The 15,599-nt window shown below is 44.8% G+C and overlaps 1 protein-coding gene across 1 annotated transcript; it reads left to right on the top strand.

Moving 5' to 3' along the window:
* The first annotated feature begins 133 nt into the window (after nt 1-133).
* Nucleotides 134-14,635, top strand: pole (polymerase (DNA directed), epsilon). The gene is made up of 48 exons (XM_046387333.1): nt 134-298; nt 408-543; nt 634-714; nt 832-876; nt 952-1,044; nt 1,144-1,298; nt 1,379-1,523; nt 1,614-1,694; nt 1,798-1,905; nt 1,981-2,091; nt 2,227-2,312; nt 2,411-2,530; nt 2,654-2,786; nt 2,883-2,996; nt 3,095-3,307; nt 3,422-3,529; nt 3,627-3,755; nt 3,842-3,944; nt 4,049-4,195; nt 4,302-4,447; nt 4,576-4,724; nt 4,887-4,979; nt 5,338-5,640; nt 5,765-5,960; nt 6,056-6,270; nt 7,226-7,328; nt 7,444-7,524; nt 7,605-7,727; nt 7,872-8,081; nt 8,165-8,377; nt 8,491-8,634; nt 8,730-8,870; nt 8,993-9,146; nt 9,326-9,432; nt 9,579-9,755; nt 9,855-10,078; nt 10,232-10,452; nt 10,592-10,796; nt 10,923-11,096; nt 11,321-11,446; nt 12,272-12,404; nt 12,506-12,713; nt 12,811-12,942; nt 13,114-13,307; nt 13,442-13,642; nt 13,724-13,849; nt 14,088-14,177; nt 14,289-14,635. The coding sequence occupies exons 1-48, from the start codon at nt 231-233 to the stop codon at nt 14,409-14,411; spliced, it is 6,888 nt and encodes a 2,295-aa protein (XP_046243289.1). The 5' UTR covers nt 134-230; the 3' UTR covers nt 14,412-14,635.
* The last annotated feature ends 964 nt before the right edge of the window (nt 14,636-15,599 follow it).

Raw genomic sequence — 15,599 nt, 5'->3', positions numbered from 1 at the left:
GCGACTCATCGTTTTAGCTAAACGATCTTCGTGCTTCCTTCTCTCCGCGCTGCTCTCGCGGCAACTGCCGGAACGCGCCAAAATAAGAAAACACTCGCCGTGTCAGTGACAGAGAAAACCAGAGGAAAGACATTTGAAGCAATTTCACAACCAGATTCAACAGATTTATTAAATGTGAATGGGCCTTTAATTTATTTCTCCGCGTTGTAGCCGGCAGACCACAAGAAAAGATGGTTCTGCAAAACAGTGGAAGGTACAAAGCGGACCGAGGACAAAGTGGAGGAGATCAGGAAAACCAGTGAGTTACTCTTTCGTTTAGACTGTCAGCCACATCTTTTAAGCGCCCCGGTTGATGACAGAGAGAAACCATGAGCTTAACGTATCTGTCCTGTGTGTGTTTGAACAAGGGACGATGGATCCTCGATGTCCGCCCTCAAGCGGCTGGAGCGCAGCCAGTTCACCGACGAGATGGACGCTCGCTTCGGCTTCGACAGGATGAAGGAGCCCGGGGAGAAAACGGGCTGGCTGATCAACATGCATCCTGTAAGTCTGCTCGGGATCGTGTTTGAGGTTCTTCAAAGTGTTAAGGAGAAAAGGTGATAAATAAATCTGACACTTTATTCCCACTTGTAGACAGAGATCCTGGATGAAGACAAGAGGATGATCAGTGCTGTGGACTATTATTTCATACAGGAGGACGGAAACAGGTTCAAGGTGTGTTGGAAAGTGCTGTGACACACAATTATAAAAACATTTGAAAAATGTTCGTCCACCCCACATTTTTTTTCCATTGCTCTAATGTGTCCCTGCTGGGGTTTCTTCTGTCTGTAGGTGGCTCTTCCCTATAAGCCATACTTTTACATTGCAACAAAAAAGGTAAGTCTGTCATTTTTTTTCATATGTCACTCAGACATGTTCAAAGACTCTTTACTTAAAGGGTTTTATTTCCAGAACTGCGACAGAGAAGTTATCTCATACTTGTCAAAGAAGTTCCAAGGAAAGGTGGCAAAGCTGGAAATTGTGCCAAAGGAGGACTTGGACTTGGTGAGAGTTAAAAAATTGTTAAAGTTTTTCATATTATAGAACCTGTTTGTTCCGGAACAACACTAACGGTGTTGTTCTGTACCGGCTTGGTCTCCCTAGCCGAACCATCTAGTTGGACTGAAGAGAAACTACATCAAGCTCTCGTTCAACACCGTGGACGACCTCGTCAAAGTCAAGCGTGAGATCTCCCCGGCGGTGCGTAAAAACAGAGAGAGGGAGCAGTCCAACGACGCCTACACCTCAATGTTATCAAGGTAACACCCACCACCCGTCCCAGTAATCTCTAATAAGGTTATTTCCAGTTCAACACTGATCCGTTCGTTGGTTCCTACAGTGCCTTATCAGGTGGAAATGTGACGTCAGCAGACGAGGACGGGACGTTGAAGAGTATTTCAGACCAATTAGACAACATAGTGGACATGAGAGAATATGACGTGCCCTATCATGTGCGATTGTCCATCGACCTCAAGATCCACGTGGTAAAGACTGATCCCAATTTTTTTATTTTTTTAAGTCGTCTAAGAGACACGTGTTTTGCCGTTCTAATCTTTACTGTCTCTGTTTCTCAGGCTCACTGGTATAATGTTCGATACAGAGGCAACGCTTACCCCCCAGAGATTGTACGGAGAGATGATCTCGTGGAGCGACCAGTATGATGATTTTATTCATTATGTTGCTGTGTGGGATCTGTCGTTTGTTCAGTTTTGCGTTTGCCGGTGACTCTTACAAAGCATCATTTCTTGTTCTTCTTAGGACCCTGTTGTGTTGGCTTTCGACATAGAGACCACCAAACTGCCACTGAAATTCCCAGACGCGGAGACCGACCAGATTATGATGATCTCCTACATGATCGATGGGCAGGTGAGTTACGTTTCCGTCACGTGTTTATAACATGTATTATTCTGTTTTTAATCCAGGTGTCTTTTTGTTTTCAAGGGGTTTCTAATCACAAACAGAGAGATCGTCTCTGAGAACATTGAAGATTTTGAGTTCACTCCCAAGCCCGAATATGAAGGGCCTTTCACTGTTTTCAATGAGGATGATGAGGTGGGTGCACAACAGTGGATCTGCTACAGTGTAAATAAAAACAAACTGAAGTGCTGCAAAGTATTGAGTATAAAATGTAATGCTGCGTGGTTGCATCAGTGTAATAATATGTGGTAACTTTGACTTTGGCTGCAGGCGGCGCTTATTCAGAGGTGGTTCGATCACGTTCAGGAAACCAAGCCAAACATCTTTGTAACCTACAATGGAGACTTCTTTGACTGGTGAGTTGCTGCTGTTTGTGTAACACAATAACGTGAATTACTCACTGTCCTGTGGTGTTTACCCGTCACCCCTCTCACTTCGTTTCCACTCTCTCAAGGCCTTTTGTTGAAACCCGGGCTGCCCTCCATGGACTGAGCATGCACAGGGAGATCGGTTTCCAGAAGGATAGCCAGGGAGAGTACAAGTCCAGTCAAGCCATCCACATGGACTGCTTAAGGTCTGCACAACTCAGACACTGTTAAAATGATTCCTGTGTGGTTAATGTAAATATACACTGAAGGGTAATGGTTAATTTTAGACTAATTAATTGTCCTCCCAACCTGTTTCTCCTCTGTGTCAGGTGGGTAAAGAGAGACAGCTACCTGCCAGTGGGAAGTCACAATCTGAAGGCAGCAGCAAAGGCTAAATTGGGCTATGACCCAGTGGAGCTGGACCCAGAGGAGATGTGCCGCATGGCAACTGAGGAGCCACAGGTACAGAAGTGGACTTCAGCTTGGAAAATTAAGAATTGTTCTGAATGAGCTTTTGTAATTTTGTTGACTTTTTTCTATTCTCTGCGTTTCTGTCAGACTTTAGCCACCTACTCTGTGTCCGATGCTGTGGCCACATATTACCTGTACATGAAATACGTTCACCCCTTCATCTTCGCTCTGTGCACCATCATCCCAATGGAGCCTGATGAGGTTTGTCAAAGGCAACTGAAATCCATAAAAAAAATAAATAACATGCATTTTGATTATTAATAATTGTTGCTTTTCTTGTATTGTCTATCTGTTACCAGGTGCTGCGTAAAGGTTCTGGGACTCTGTGTGAGGCTCTGCTCATGGTGCAGGCCTTCCACGCAAACATCGTCTTCCCCAACAAGCAGGAGCAGGTCTTCAACAAACTGACAGACGACGGCCACGTCATGGACTCTGAGACCTACGTGGGCGGCCACGTGGAGGCGCTGGAGTCTGGAGTCTTCCGCAGTGACATCCCCTGCCGATTCAAAATGGTACGTCTCGGTTTAGATTACAGCTACAGGTTTTCTGTTCCACTAGTTTTTGTTTTTTTGTTTTGTTTTTTTTTTTTTTTTGGCGTGATGATTTGATTTCCGGTGTGTAAACAGAACCCAGCTGCGTTTGACTTCCTGCTGCAAAGAGTTGAGAGGACAATGCGTCACGCCATTGAGGAAGAGGAGAAAATCCCCTTGGAGCAAGTCACCAACTTTAATGAGGTTTGTTGGCTCTACTTCTTCTTCTTCCTTTTTTTCTCCCTTTGTCGACCCAGTGTCCTCAGCTTAAAGTAATTAAACACCTCTGGTATTTTCTCAGGTTTGTGATGAGATCAAAAAGAAGCTGACTTCCCTGAAGGAGGTTCCAAACAGAATCGAATGCCCCCTCATTTACCATCTGGACGTTGGGGCGATGTACCCTAATATCATCCTCACCAACCGCCTGCAGGTGAAAGAGAAATCAAAAGAAAAACACATGGAATGAAACATGTAGAAATGCATGGAATTCAATGCTTATATTTTCTACTTTTACAGCCATCCGCTATGGTTGATGAGGCCACCTGTGCTGCCTGTGACTTTAACAAGCCTGGTGGCTCCTGCCAGAGGAGGATGACCTGGCAATGGAGAGGAGAAATCAGTAAGTTTGTGTTGGATAATTGTGTTCTTCCTGTTCCAGATGTTGGGTTAAATCCCCCCACTACACACACACACACACACACACACTTTTCCCTCTGTCTGCAGTGCCCGCCAGCCGCAGTGAGTTCCACCGCATCCAGCAGCAACTTGAATCTGAGAAATTCCCGCCATTTTACCCCAACGGTCCACCTCGAGCCTTCCACTCTCTCAGCAGGGAGGAGCAGGCCAAACATGAGAAGAAACGCCTGGCAGGTGCTTACTTTCTTTCTCTCTTTTTTGGCTCCTTACACTTTGGCTATAAACATTGTGAATTACTGTTTGCCGAAGCATAGTTTGACCTGTCTTTTCTTTGTCTCAGACTACTGTAAGAAGGCCTATAAGAAGATCCACATCACCAGGCTGGAGGAGCGAGTCACCACCATCTGTCAGAGAGAAAACTCCTTCTACGTCGATACTGTGAGAGCTTTCAGAGATCGACGGTACGAATTCAAAGGACTCCACAAGGTGCGTTTTGGTTCACTTACATAACAATTCTCCTCATGCTTTACAGTATTTTCAATTCACTACACCTTCACACATATCGAATTTACCTGATGTAAAGTACGCACCTTTCACATGACCTTTTGCTCAAGGTGTGGAAGAAGAAGCTTTCAGCAGCTCAGGACAGCGGAGACGCTGCTGAGGTGAAGCGCTGCAAAAACATGGAGATCCTGTACGAGTCTCTTCAGCTGGCTCACAAGTGTATCCTCAACTCTTTCTACGGCTACGTCATGAGGAAAGGGTAGGAATCAGCTTTAGTTTACGTCATTCAAATCACCAAATGTCACCTTACTTGGATCGCTGCATGAGCTTTTTGTCCTTTGCTGCTGGTGAAATCAGATCTTCCTGTGTAATAAACAACTGATGTCACTTCTGTGTGTGTGTGTGTGTGTGTCTCCATCAGGGCGCGCTGGTACTCCATGGAGATGGCTGGCATTGTGTGCTACACTGGAGCCAACATCATCACTCAGGCCAGAGAGCTCATCGAACAAATAGGGTGAGTGTCATCTTGATAATGTGATATCTGATTATAAAAATTACCTTTTTTGCTCAGCGCCAAGTCAACTCCAGTCCAGGGAAGATGGAGTTGGATGGCATCCACTGTTGAGTTCTTGCCAACTTTTCGTTTTGAATCCAGCTCCTGCAGTACTGTTTTTATCTTACTTTGGTTTGCTCCTACATCATGTGCTTTAGTAGCAGATATTATTTATATTGCAGGTCAGAGTAAGAGTTGCATAAATGAATCATATATTTAACCAGATTCCTAATCTAATTTGTGAACTAAAAAAATAGTTACCGGTAAGTTCATTTCCATTTCACACACATATCATGTCCTTCACTTCTCTGCGCCTCAGGAGGCCACTCGAGTTGGACACTGATGGTATCTGGTGTGTCCTGCCCAACACCTTTCCTGAGAACTTTGTGGTGAAAGCCAGTAATGAGAAGAAGCCCAAGGTGACGATCTCTTACCCAGGGGCCATGCTGAACATCATGGTGAAGGAGGGATTCACCAACAATCAGTACCACGAGCTGGTCGACCCCGCCTCCCTCACATACAACATCAGGTCAGAGAACAGCATCTTCTTTGAGGTGGACGGACCGTACCTGGCCATGATCCTGCCTGCCTCGAAAGAGGAAGGGAAGAAGCTGAAGAAAAGGTAACGCAGCAGTGAGTTTAGACTTCTGGCCCTGGTCAGATAGGATGGATCAGTTACCAACATCAGCGAAAGGGCTGCGTGTCAAATTAAAGTGTTTGATTTGAGGTTTCTCTGTTCATTTTAGGTATGCTGTGTTTAACGAGGACGGCTCCCTGGCTGAGCTGAAGGGTTTTGAGGTGAAGAGAAGAGGAGAGCTCCAGCTCATTAAGATTTTTCAATCATCTGTGTTTGAGGCTTTCCTCAAAGGCACCACTCTGGAGGAGGTGTACGCCTCTGTGGCCAAAGTGGCTGACTACTGGCTGGATGTTCTGTACAGCAAGGTAAAAATCTGTGATTGTGAAAGCTCAGTTAATGGTGTTTCTTGTTCTTATCCTCTTCACGAGACACTGATTGATTTATTTCACCTCTTTTGCAGGCTGCAAACATGCCAGATGCTGAGCTGTTTGAACTGATTTCAGAGAATCGTTCAATGTCCAGAAAGCTGGAGGACTACGGAGAGCAGAAGTCCACTTCTATCAGCACAGCTAAGAGACTGGCTGAATTCCTGGGAGACCAAATGGTGAAAGATGCTGGCCTCAGCTGTCGCTACGTCATCTCCCGGAAACCAGAGGGTTCGCCTGTCACAGAGAGGTGAGACAGCAGCTCTGGAAATATACTTTAAGACTTTAGGGCAGTGGAGAGTTCAGATCGAGCCACTTTAAAACCATTTCATGACCAGCTTCATTCCCATCACTAGTAAACTATGACATCACAGTAGAAATTCTTAGATATTGTGTATAGGTATATTGCTTAAAACATGAAGTTTAGTATTTGTGCTTTGGTTACAAAACCCCATGTTCAACCTTTCATATCAAAGCAAAACAGTGTGAGGTGTGGTGACCTGTTTGAGGTCTGTTTTGACCTTCTATCAGCAGGCATTTAGGTGTCAATAATACACTCTATGGACAAAAGTATTGGGACAACATTGAGAGTTGAGTTGTTGGGTTTCAGCTCACGGCTCTGTTTGGACCAGTCCAGTTCTTCCACACCAACCTCATCCAAAGCATGTCTTTATGGAGCTTGTTTTGTGCACTGGGGTGCAGTCATGTCGGAATAGAAAAGGACCTTCAACAAACTGTTGCCACAAAATTGGAAGCATAGCATTGTTTCCCTTAACAGGCCAAGCACAACCCCTGCAAAACAGCCCCATACCACAGCTGAATTCAGTAGTACAGAGATGTGTCCTAATACCTTTGTCCGTATAGTGTAATTAATGACAGCTCCTTTGTTGTCATGAGAATACAACTTCATCCTCTTGCATTAGTCAGGCTCCATTGAGTTCCTGTCTGGATGTTTTCTGTCAGAGCCTCAGTGTGTTCTGAACTTTCCTTTTATAGCCATTCTGTCAGATGTCCAATAGGCAGACAGGTCAAATACATCAGCTCGGTTGAATCCCACATGCCATGATGGTAGATGTAATACATTCTCTGGACCAAATAAAATTATGTCGGAATTGCTTTCTCAGAGTTAAATGTTTGCGGTGGGCAAGCAGCTTTACCATAAGAGCTTTGAGTTTGACACTGACACACTTGTTCCTCTCCGTCAGAGCCATTCCTCTGGCCATCTTCCAGGCAGAGCCCAGTGTGAAGAAGCATTTCCTTCGTAAGTGGTTGAAGATGCCCAGCCTGCATGACTTGGACATCCGCTCTGTGAGTGTTTAGACAAAACATAAACATTGCTCTTGAATACAAGCTTTTAGTTTTCTGTGTGAATATGCTTGTGTGGTCTCTCTGAAATTAACATTTCTGTTGTGGCCCTTTTCAGATCCTTGATTGGAGTTATTACATTGAGAGGTTGGGTAGCGCCATCCAGAAAATCATCACAATCCCTGCAGCTCTTCAACAGGTAAAAATGATCCACACGTTGGTCTCTCTGGCTGAGGTCGATGTTCTGGTAAAATCTTAATTGTTTCTGTTCAACATCAGGTGAAGAATCCGGTGCCCAGAGTGAGGCATCCTGACTGGCTTCACAAGAAACTTCTGGAGAAAAATGATATTTACAAGCAAAAGAAAATCAGTGAGCTGTTTACCAGCGAGGGCAAGAGACAGGTTTGTTCACCTCTCAGCAAAATGTCCTGTCAGACTGTCAACATGGAAAGATTTCTTCTTGGTCATCAGTGGTCTGCCAACAGCCCATCTTATTGGCCCATTATTCACTTGTTGTTCTTTTTAAAATGGCCTCTTCTGTCTCAGGTGGCCCATCAGCCTCTTCAAGCGGGCCAAGCTGCAGACATAGAGGACTTTGGAATGCCTGCCAGACCTCTGCAGCCAGCCATCCTCATCAGCACCAAGCGGAAACGGGCTTCTCAGGGAGAGGACAGCCAGGTGGAGTCTCAGGATGTGGAGCTCACCCAGTCCTGGAGGGAGATCCTGGGGCCCCCTCCGCCAATGGGAAAGACACGGGTAAGCTAGCCGGCAACAAGCGTTCCCACAGAAATGTTGCAAAGCTTTCAGAAAACATGAGGACTGGCTCTGTCTGCATACAGGAGGAGCGTCTGGTGTGGCTACGTTACCATAAGAAGAAGTGGGAGCTGCAGCTGAGGCAGAGGAAGGAGAGAAAGAAGAGGAGGAGGCTTCTTGATGGCGAAGCACAACCTGTAGGGGGAGGAGTAATCAGGGATGGCCCCACCACTGGTCTAGGAAGCTTCCTCCGCAGAACAGCGCGCAGCATCCTGGACATGCCCTGGCAAATTGTGCAGGTGTGGGGCAGAGTCACCTCCATTATCACCCTGAAGTCACTTAACAACTAACAAAATCCCCCCCAAAAAAACCCAAACATCTAATCTCGTGTCTTCTTCGCTGTCCCTGTCAGATCGCAGAAACGAGCCACCCTGGTCTGTATAAGCTGTGGGCTGTGATTGGAAATGACCTCCACTGCATGAAGCTCAACATCCCACGTGTCTTCTACGTCAATCAGAAGGTCCCGAAACAGGAGGAGGGGGTCATGTACAAAAAGGCAAGTAATAAGAAAATGCATTTCAGTTGCTGTACATGGCATGAAAGCGTGTGTTGTTACACTAAGTTAACCCAATAAATTTTAACTGGCTTCAGGTGAACCGCATGCTGCCTCGCTCCAACATGGTGTACTACCTTTATGAGTACAGTGTACCAGAGGACATGTACCAGGAGCACATCAATGAGATCAATGCTGACCTCTCTGCTCCAGACATTGAAGGGGTTTATGAAACACAGGTATCATATGTGTGTACACACACACCGCTCAGTTACGATGCTCTTTGTGTTTTTACCATGTGTCTGAGACCACTTTGTATGTCACTGTAAACAGAATGAAGCATTAATGTGATCTCTTGCAGGTCCCACTGCTGTTTCGTGCCCTGGTGCAGCTCGGCTGTGTGTGCATGGTCAATAAACATGTCGTGAGGGATCTGGCCGGGAGGGAGGCTGACACTTTTGACCTGGAGCACCTGGAGATGAGGTCTCTGGCTCAGTTCAGCTACCTGGAACCTGGTGAGACCTGTCTCACATGTACTGGTCATTTATAAGTCAAAATGATCTCATGTGGATTTTTGTTCCGTTTGTTGCAGTTACCGATCGCTGATATTTGGCCTGATATTGTGGGATCCTCCTCATGAGCTTTGTGATATGTAACAAGTTTTATATCACTGTTATGTTCCTCCTCTTCTCAGGGAGTGTTCGCCACATGTACCTGTATCATCACAGCCAGGGTCACAAGGCTCTGTTTGGCCTTTTCATCCCCTCCCAGCGCAAAGCCAGCATCTTTGTCCTGGACACAGTAAGAACAACACAGCTCTTTATTTCTTCCACAGCCACCGCATTGATATATTGATTCATATTTTGTCAAGTGAGGCTCTTCCCGTGCCAACAAATGTATGTTGTTATGTTGACAGCCTAATAATGGGGTTCTGTCTGTCTCACAAGGTCAGAAGCAACCAGATGCCCAACCTGAGTAACCTCTACACAGCTGAACGCACAGCTCTCCTTGAGAAGACGACCGAGGAGCTCCTGCCACCGGAGAAACACAACTTTGAGGTCCGAGCTGAAAACGACGTGAAGGCCATTTACCGCGCACTCCAGCGCATACTGCTCAACTACAAGGTGAAATACACCAGAGCTATTTAAATATCTGATTATTTTCAAATGATCATATAAACAGACTTTACTAATGGTGTCTGCTTTGTCTGTTGCCATTGACAGGAAGAGCGTCGTGGTCCGACACTCATCGCCATGCAGTCAAACTGGGAGCTACGGCGGTTGGCTGCAGGAATGCCGGTGCTTGAGGAGTTTCCAGTCGTTCCAGTACATGTGATTGATGAGATCAGCTATAATGTGCTGGACTGGCAGCGCCACGGTGCCCGCCGAATGATCCGCCACTACCTCAACCTGGACAGCTGCCTGTCACAGGCGTTCGACATGGCCAGGTATGAACTACATACTGCAAGCGTGGATTTCTTATTCTCACTAGAGAAAAGACCTGGAGAGGATGGATCACTTTCTGACATCTCTACTTTGCTGCTCAGATTTTGTTTCAAGAAACGTGAGCTTTTAAAACTCATGTAATTTCTCATTTTCAGGTATTACCACTTACCTGTGGGGAACTTGCCTCAGGATGTCTCCATCTATGGATCAGACTTGTTCCTGGCAAGACATCTACGGAAACACAACCACCTGCTGTGGCTTTCACCCACAGCCAGGCCCGACCTTGGGGGAAAGGAGGCTGATGACAGTCGTCTGGTGATGGAAAGTGATGACAGGGGCTCTGTGGAGATCAATGCTCAAGGGTGCTATTCCACAGGTACCCAAACATCTGGAACAAACTTAATTTACTTAATCTGAGAAAGATCATAAAGCAGCTGTGCGGTTTTGTATTTTTTCTATTTACAGATGACCCTGCTCCTGTTTTTAGTTTTGTTTTTTGTTATTTTTTTTTTCAGTGTGTGTGGAGTTGGACCTTCAGAGCCTGGCAGTGAACACCATCCTTCAGTCCCAGCATGTAAATGACATGGAGGGTGGAGCCAGTCTGGGTGTCAGTTTTGATGTGATCCAACAGGCCTCCTTAGAGGACATGATGTCGGGAAACCAGGGAGCCAGTTCTCTCGCCAGCTATGATGAGACCGCTCTCTGTTCCAACACCTTCAGGTGTGTAAACATCAGTCGTGCGTGACTATTCATGCTTCTAGTTGTTCCTCTTTGTTTAAGGAAGCTTGTCATGATTTGTTTTGGTGTTATGCTCATCTTAGTGTTTGCTCTGTGTTGTGAGAGCAGGATCTTGAAGAGCATGGTGGTCGGATGGGTCAGAGAGATCACGCAGTACCACAACGTGTACGCAGACAACCAGGTGATGCACTTCTACCGCTGGCTGCGCTCCCCCAGCTCTCTGCTCTATGACCCTGCGCTGCACCGCACCCTGCACAACATGATGAAGAAGGTGTTTCTACAGTAAGTGTTTTGAAATGATGGTAATATCTGCCAGACATTTTCTGTGCGTGTATTTCAACAAGTTGTTAATCTCTCCAAAAACCTGTAGAGCCAGCGCTGTTATCGTTTGATTTTTGACAAGAATCTCTCTCCATCATGCTGCTGTCATCTTTCTTCCTTTTAACTTACATAACAGCTCCAGTGTCGTCATCTTTTATTAATCTTTATTATCATTCTGCTATCAGATTGGTTTCAGAGTTCAAACGTCTCGGCTCCACTGTGGTGTACGGAAACTTCAACAGAATCATCTTGTGTACTAAAAAACGGAGGATAGATGACGCAATCGGCTACGTAGAGTACATCACCAACAGGTCAGATGTTTACCCTTCACAGGTCACACATAATAGAGAGTGTACATTTCTGCACTGTAAACATCCATCCATCCATTTTCTGTACCTGGCTAGATACCACACGAGATACCACATGAGAGCACCAACATCTCAAAGCAAAACAAATTTTGCATTTCGCACTGTTCACTCAATAACGACGTATTCTGCTCACAAAACTCCAATCAAACTGTAGCAGTACTGCATAGCCTGCTTCTCATCTTAGCTGTCCCGGCTTCCAGTGAAGCTCAGATTACAGCACACTGTTCAAGATGGCAGTAGTCCGCCCTCTCTTTACATAGCAAATAACTGTATCTGTATCTGAGCAGACTCCTAGACTAGACTAGAGCCGGAGTATTTGTATCTGTCTTTACTGGCCTGAAGTAAGAGGGGAAAAAAACACAGAACACAGCACAATTACCCATTAGAGCAGCTAGATGTTTGCCACAGATTGTTTTGTGGTCTCCATCATGGGAAGTCAATCTTATAAAGCAAATTTAGAAGCGGAGAACCGACCATTAGACTAATGGAAGGAAAAATGAATAGTGAATTTAGGCGAAACAATTTGTCACATAAAGCAAAATATCTTATAGGATTTTGGTTATCGTAGTGTTGTTATTGTATTGTACAGCTGAAACCAAAGGCTTTTCTGTTCATTGATTCATTAATGAGCATCTTCCTGTGTGTTTTGAAAAGCCATTACCCAAAATATCACAGTATTAGTATTAAAGTTTTTTATCAAAAACGGAATTTTTCTTTTATCTTTATGTGATATTGTAACTCGAGACATCCTAACTGTTTCTCCTCCAGCATCCACTCCAGAGAGATCTTTCACTCTTTGTCCATCTCCTTCTCTCGATGCTGGGAGTTCCTGTTTTGGATGGATCCGGCCAACTATGGAGGCGTTAAGGGCAAACTTCCCTCCAGCGTCCTGTATGGAGAGGTAATTCAAACTGAAACTTCGGCCTCTTAATGTGTTTAAGGGGAGAAAAGCAGATCCCAGAGCTCATGTCTTCCATATGTTTTTTTTTATTTTTTTTATAGGAAGGATCCAAACAGAAGAAAAACAGGCAAGGGGAGGGAAATGAGGAAGGCAGCGAGGATGAAGACGAGGAGGAAGCTGAGGAGGAAGACGATGATCGTGATGGAGAGACAGATGAGGTGGAGGAGCTCATTGAAAGCAACTGGAACATCATGCAGTATCTGCCCCAAACTGCCTCCTGTCAGAAATACTTCCTCATGATTGTCTCAGGTAAATAATATCAATCAATACACACTAGACTTTGTTTTTTCTTGCTTTTTTTCTCTCTAACTAACCAACTCGTACACACACACTCTTTGCATGCCAGCCTACATTGCAGCAGTCTACCACAGCATGAAAGAGGAGCTGAGACGTAACGCTCCAGGGGCAACACCGGTCAAGAGACGTGGAGGCAGCCAGGCTTCCCAGCAGGCAGTGGGGGACTTGAGTGCTCTTCCTGGTAAGACACTGTTTGTGAAGCTGCCTGAGGAACTTCACATTGCACTCATTAGTGTCGTCGCAGACTATAGTGTGTACACACTTATATTAAGGATGTGGAGCTTTCAATTTTAAGTACATAGATTTCCTCTCAGATGTGATGCTTGTTAATTTTTAAAACTCTGTCCCACAGGAATGATCTCCTTCTCCCAGGAATATGTGTCCAGTGAACTGACACAGAACTTCTTCACCATCACTCAGAAAATCCAGAAGAAAGTGACGGGTACCAGGAGTGTGACCCAACCCTCGGAAATGTTCCCAGTGCTGCCTGGATCGTACCTGCCGCTCAACAATCCAGCACTGGAGTTTATCAAATATGTCTGCCAGGTATATTACCAAGCATACCAGCTAACAAATCTGCCTTGAATTTTCCTCTCACCACACTGCACAATTTAACAAGATTTGAAACTGGTGCAATTCCAGCAATTCCATCTTTTCAATTTCATCTTTCATCCATTCAGGTCCTTTCATTGGACGGCAACATAGTGAACCAGGTGAACAAGCTGAAAAGAGACCTCCTGCGTCTCGTGGATGTCGGAGAGTTTTCCGAGGAGGCCCAGTTTCGTGACCCCTGTAGCTCCTACATCCTGCCAGAGGTCATCTGCCACCACTGCAATTTCTGTCGTGACCTTGACCTCTGCAAGGATCCATCTATGGCACAGGTGAGAGGGAGGAGCATTGATGGCCAATATGATAAATTGTGTCAAATTCCAGTTAGCTAAGTTGTGTTTTCTTTTCTCCAGGATGGATCAGTTTTGCCTCAGTGGTTCTGTTCCAACTGCCAGGCGCAGTATGAGACTGAGTCTATTGAGATGGCCCTGGTGGAGGCTCTGCAGAAGAAGCTGATGAGCTACACACTGCAGGACCTGGTGAGGTTAAAAAAAAAAAAAAAAAAAAACTAAGCTAAATTTTTATTTTCATCTTGCTCTTTCTCCATGTTTACTGTTTGCATTGCTACTGGCACTATCAAATAAATAAAAAAATTCCCTAAAAGAAACTTGAATCATCACTTGAATTACCTGCTGCATAACAGTCTTTGCAGCATTTTTTCTGAATCTGAAACCCTGGTGTGATTTTTTTTTTTATTTATTTATTTTTTTTTAAAAGGTATGTACAAAATGTAAAGGAGTGAAGGAAATGAACATGCCCCTGTACTGCAGCTGTGCCGGGGATTTTGACCTCACTTTCCCAGCCAAGGTTTGTAACTCTCAAATACATCATTCAGTTTAGTGATGAAATCTTATGGCATTTACCATTTGTTCTCACAGCTGTGTGGTTTTATTTTCTTCCTTTTCCTTCCATTTAAAGAGCTTCTCTGAGCAGATCACAGTGTTTCGGAACATAGCGTCTCACTACAACATGAGCTTCCTGGAGGAGACCATCGACTGGTTGCTTGTTATGAGCCCACATGTCGGCCAGAATGCTCTCTAGATGTGACATCTGCCCTCCAACGCTGCCTCAGCTGCATCTGTGAACGTTGTTATTCTTGTTCTTCAGCCTTGATGTTGTCTGTTTGAATTGCGTTGTCAGGACTCTGGTGAGGCATGTTGGATGAAAAAAGTCTTGACTGTAGATATATTTGAAGTGTCGCGATAAAATTATGTATGTACATGAATTTCAAATTTTGACTGTTAATAAATGTATTTCCAAATGTTCTTACCATGAGCCTGAATGTCTTTACTGCTCAATTACTTTGTCATCTGCCACAAAGGGAGGAAGCATAAATGTCCCGAGTGCCATCCACTCTGGGGTTCTTCATTAATCAGCAGTCACACTTGCTTAATTGAGCTTCCTCCTCACTTGGCGCTTATGTGCCTGTTGTGCTGTCCACACAGCTTGAGACCTGAACTGCCCTGACTTTACCCCCCATTTAAACAGTGAAACTCATTAGGCTGCTTTATCACAAGCTACATAATCGTTAATCGTCAAACTTTTTCTTTGGTGGGCAATTGTGATTCTTTTCTGTGTTTGATTTACGTGTTTGAGGAATTATTGGGCCAGTCAGAATCAGACTGAGCATTTTTCACAGTGATAATAAAAAAGATCAGCTGTTTCTGGATGGATACTTACTGAAGGTGTGAAAATCATTTGTTGGCGATTGCAGTGAGCAAGTCCGTATCACAATAATCTTAACCCATGCACCTCCATCGCTTTAACCTTATTGCCCTGCAGATGGGTGTCTCCTACACAAGTAATCACATTTCAGACTGATTTGAGGCACAATTAGATTCTCCTTAGAGCTTCTCACTAACACATACTGCACTTGGACAAATGCAGGAATGAATGCAGAAGTACTTAAAGGGTCTGTGACTAAAGCTGAGTAGTAAAACTGATTAACATAAGCACTACCTTTTAAGGCACATGAATTTTTGGCTCTGCACATGTCAAAAACACTAACATGTCACTGTCTATTGTGCTCCTTCATCCATCATGGGGGGATATCGATCTGTCAGACATAAGTCTCTTCACCACTGGCATTTGTATGCCTCTCAGGCTTCCAGATGGATTCACACTTCCCCACAATCTTGTTAGAGAAAGCATTTTATAGGAAATGTCTCCCTTATCTGATTATGGCTCATTGCTCTCCTTGTGCGTGTTCTGGCTGTTTCCTCCTGTATC

This window comes from Scatophagus argus, chromosome 4 (assembly GCF_020382885.2).
Source record: "Scatophagus argus isolate fScaArg1 chromosome 4, fScaArg1.pri, whole genome shotgun sequence".
NCBI classification, from domain to species: domain Eukaryota; kingdom Metazoa; phylum Chordata; class Actinopteri; family Scatophagidae; genus Scatophagus; species Scatophagus argus.
The sequence above is the reverse complement of the archived record's forward strand: the minus strand, read 5'-3'. Positions and strand labels throughout refer to the sequence as shown.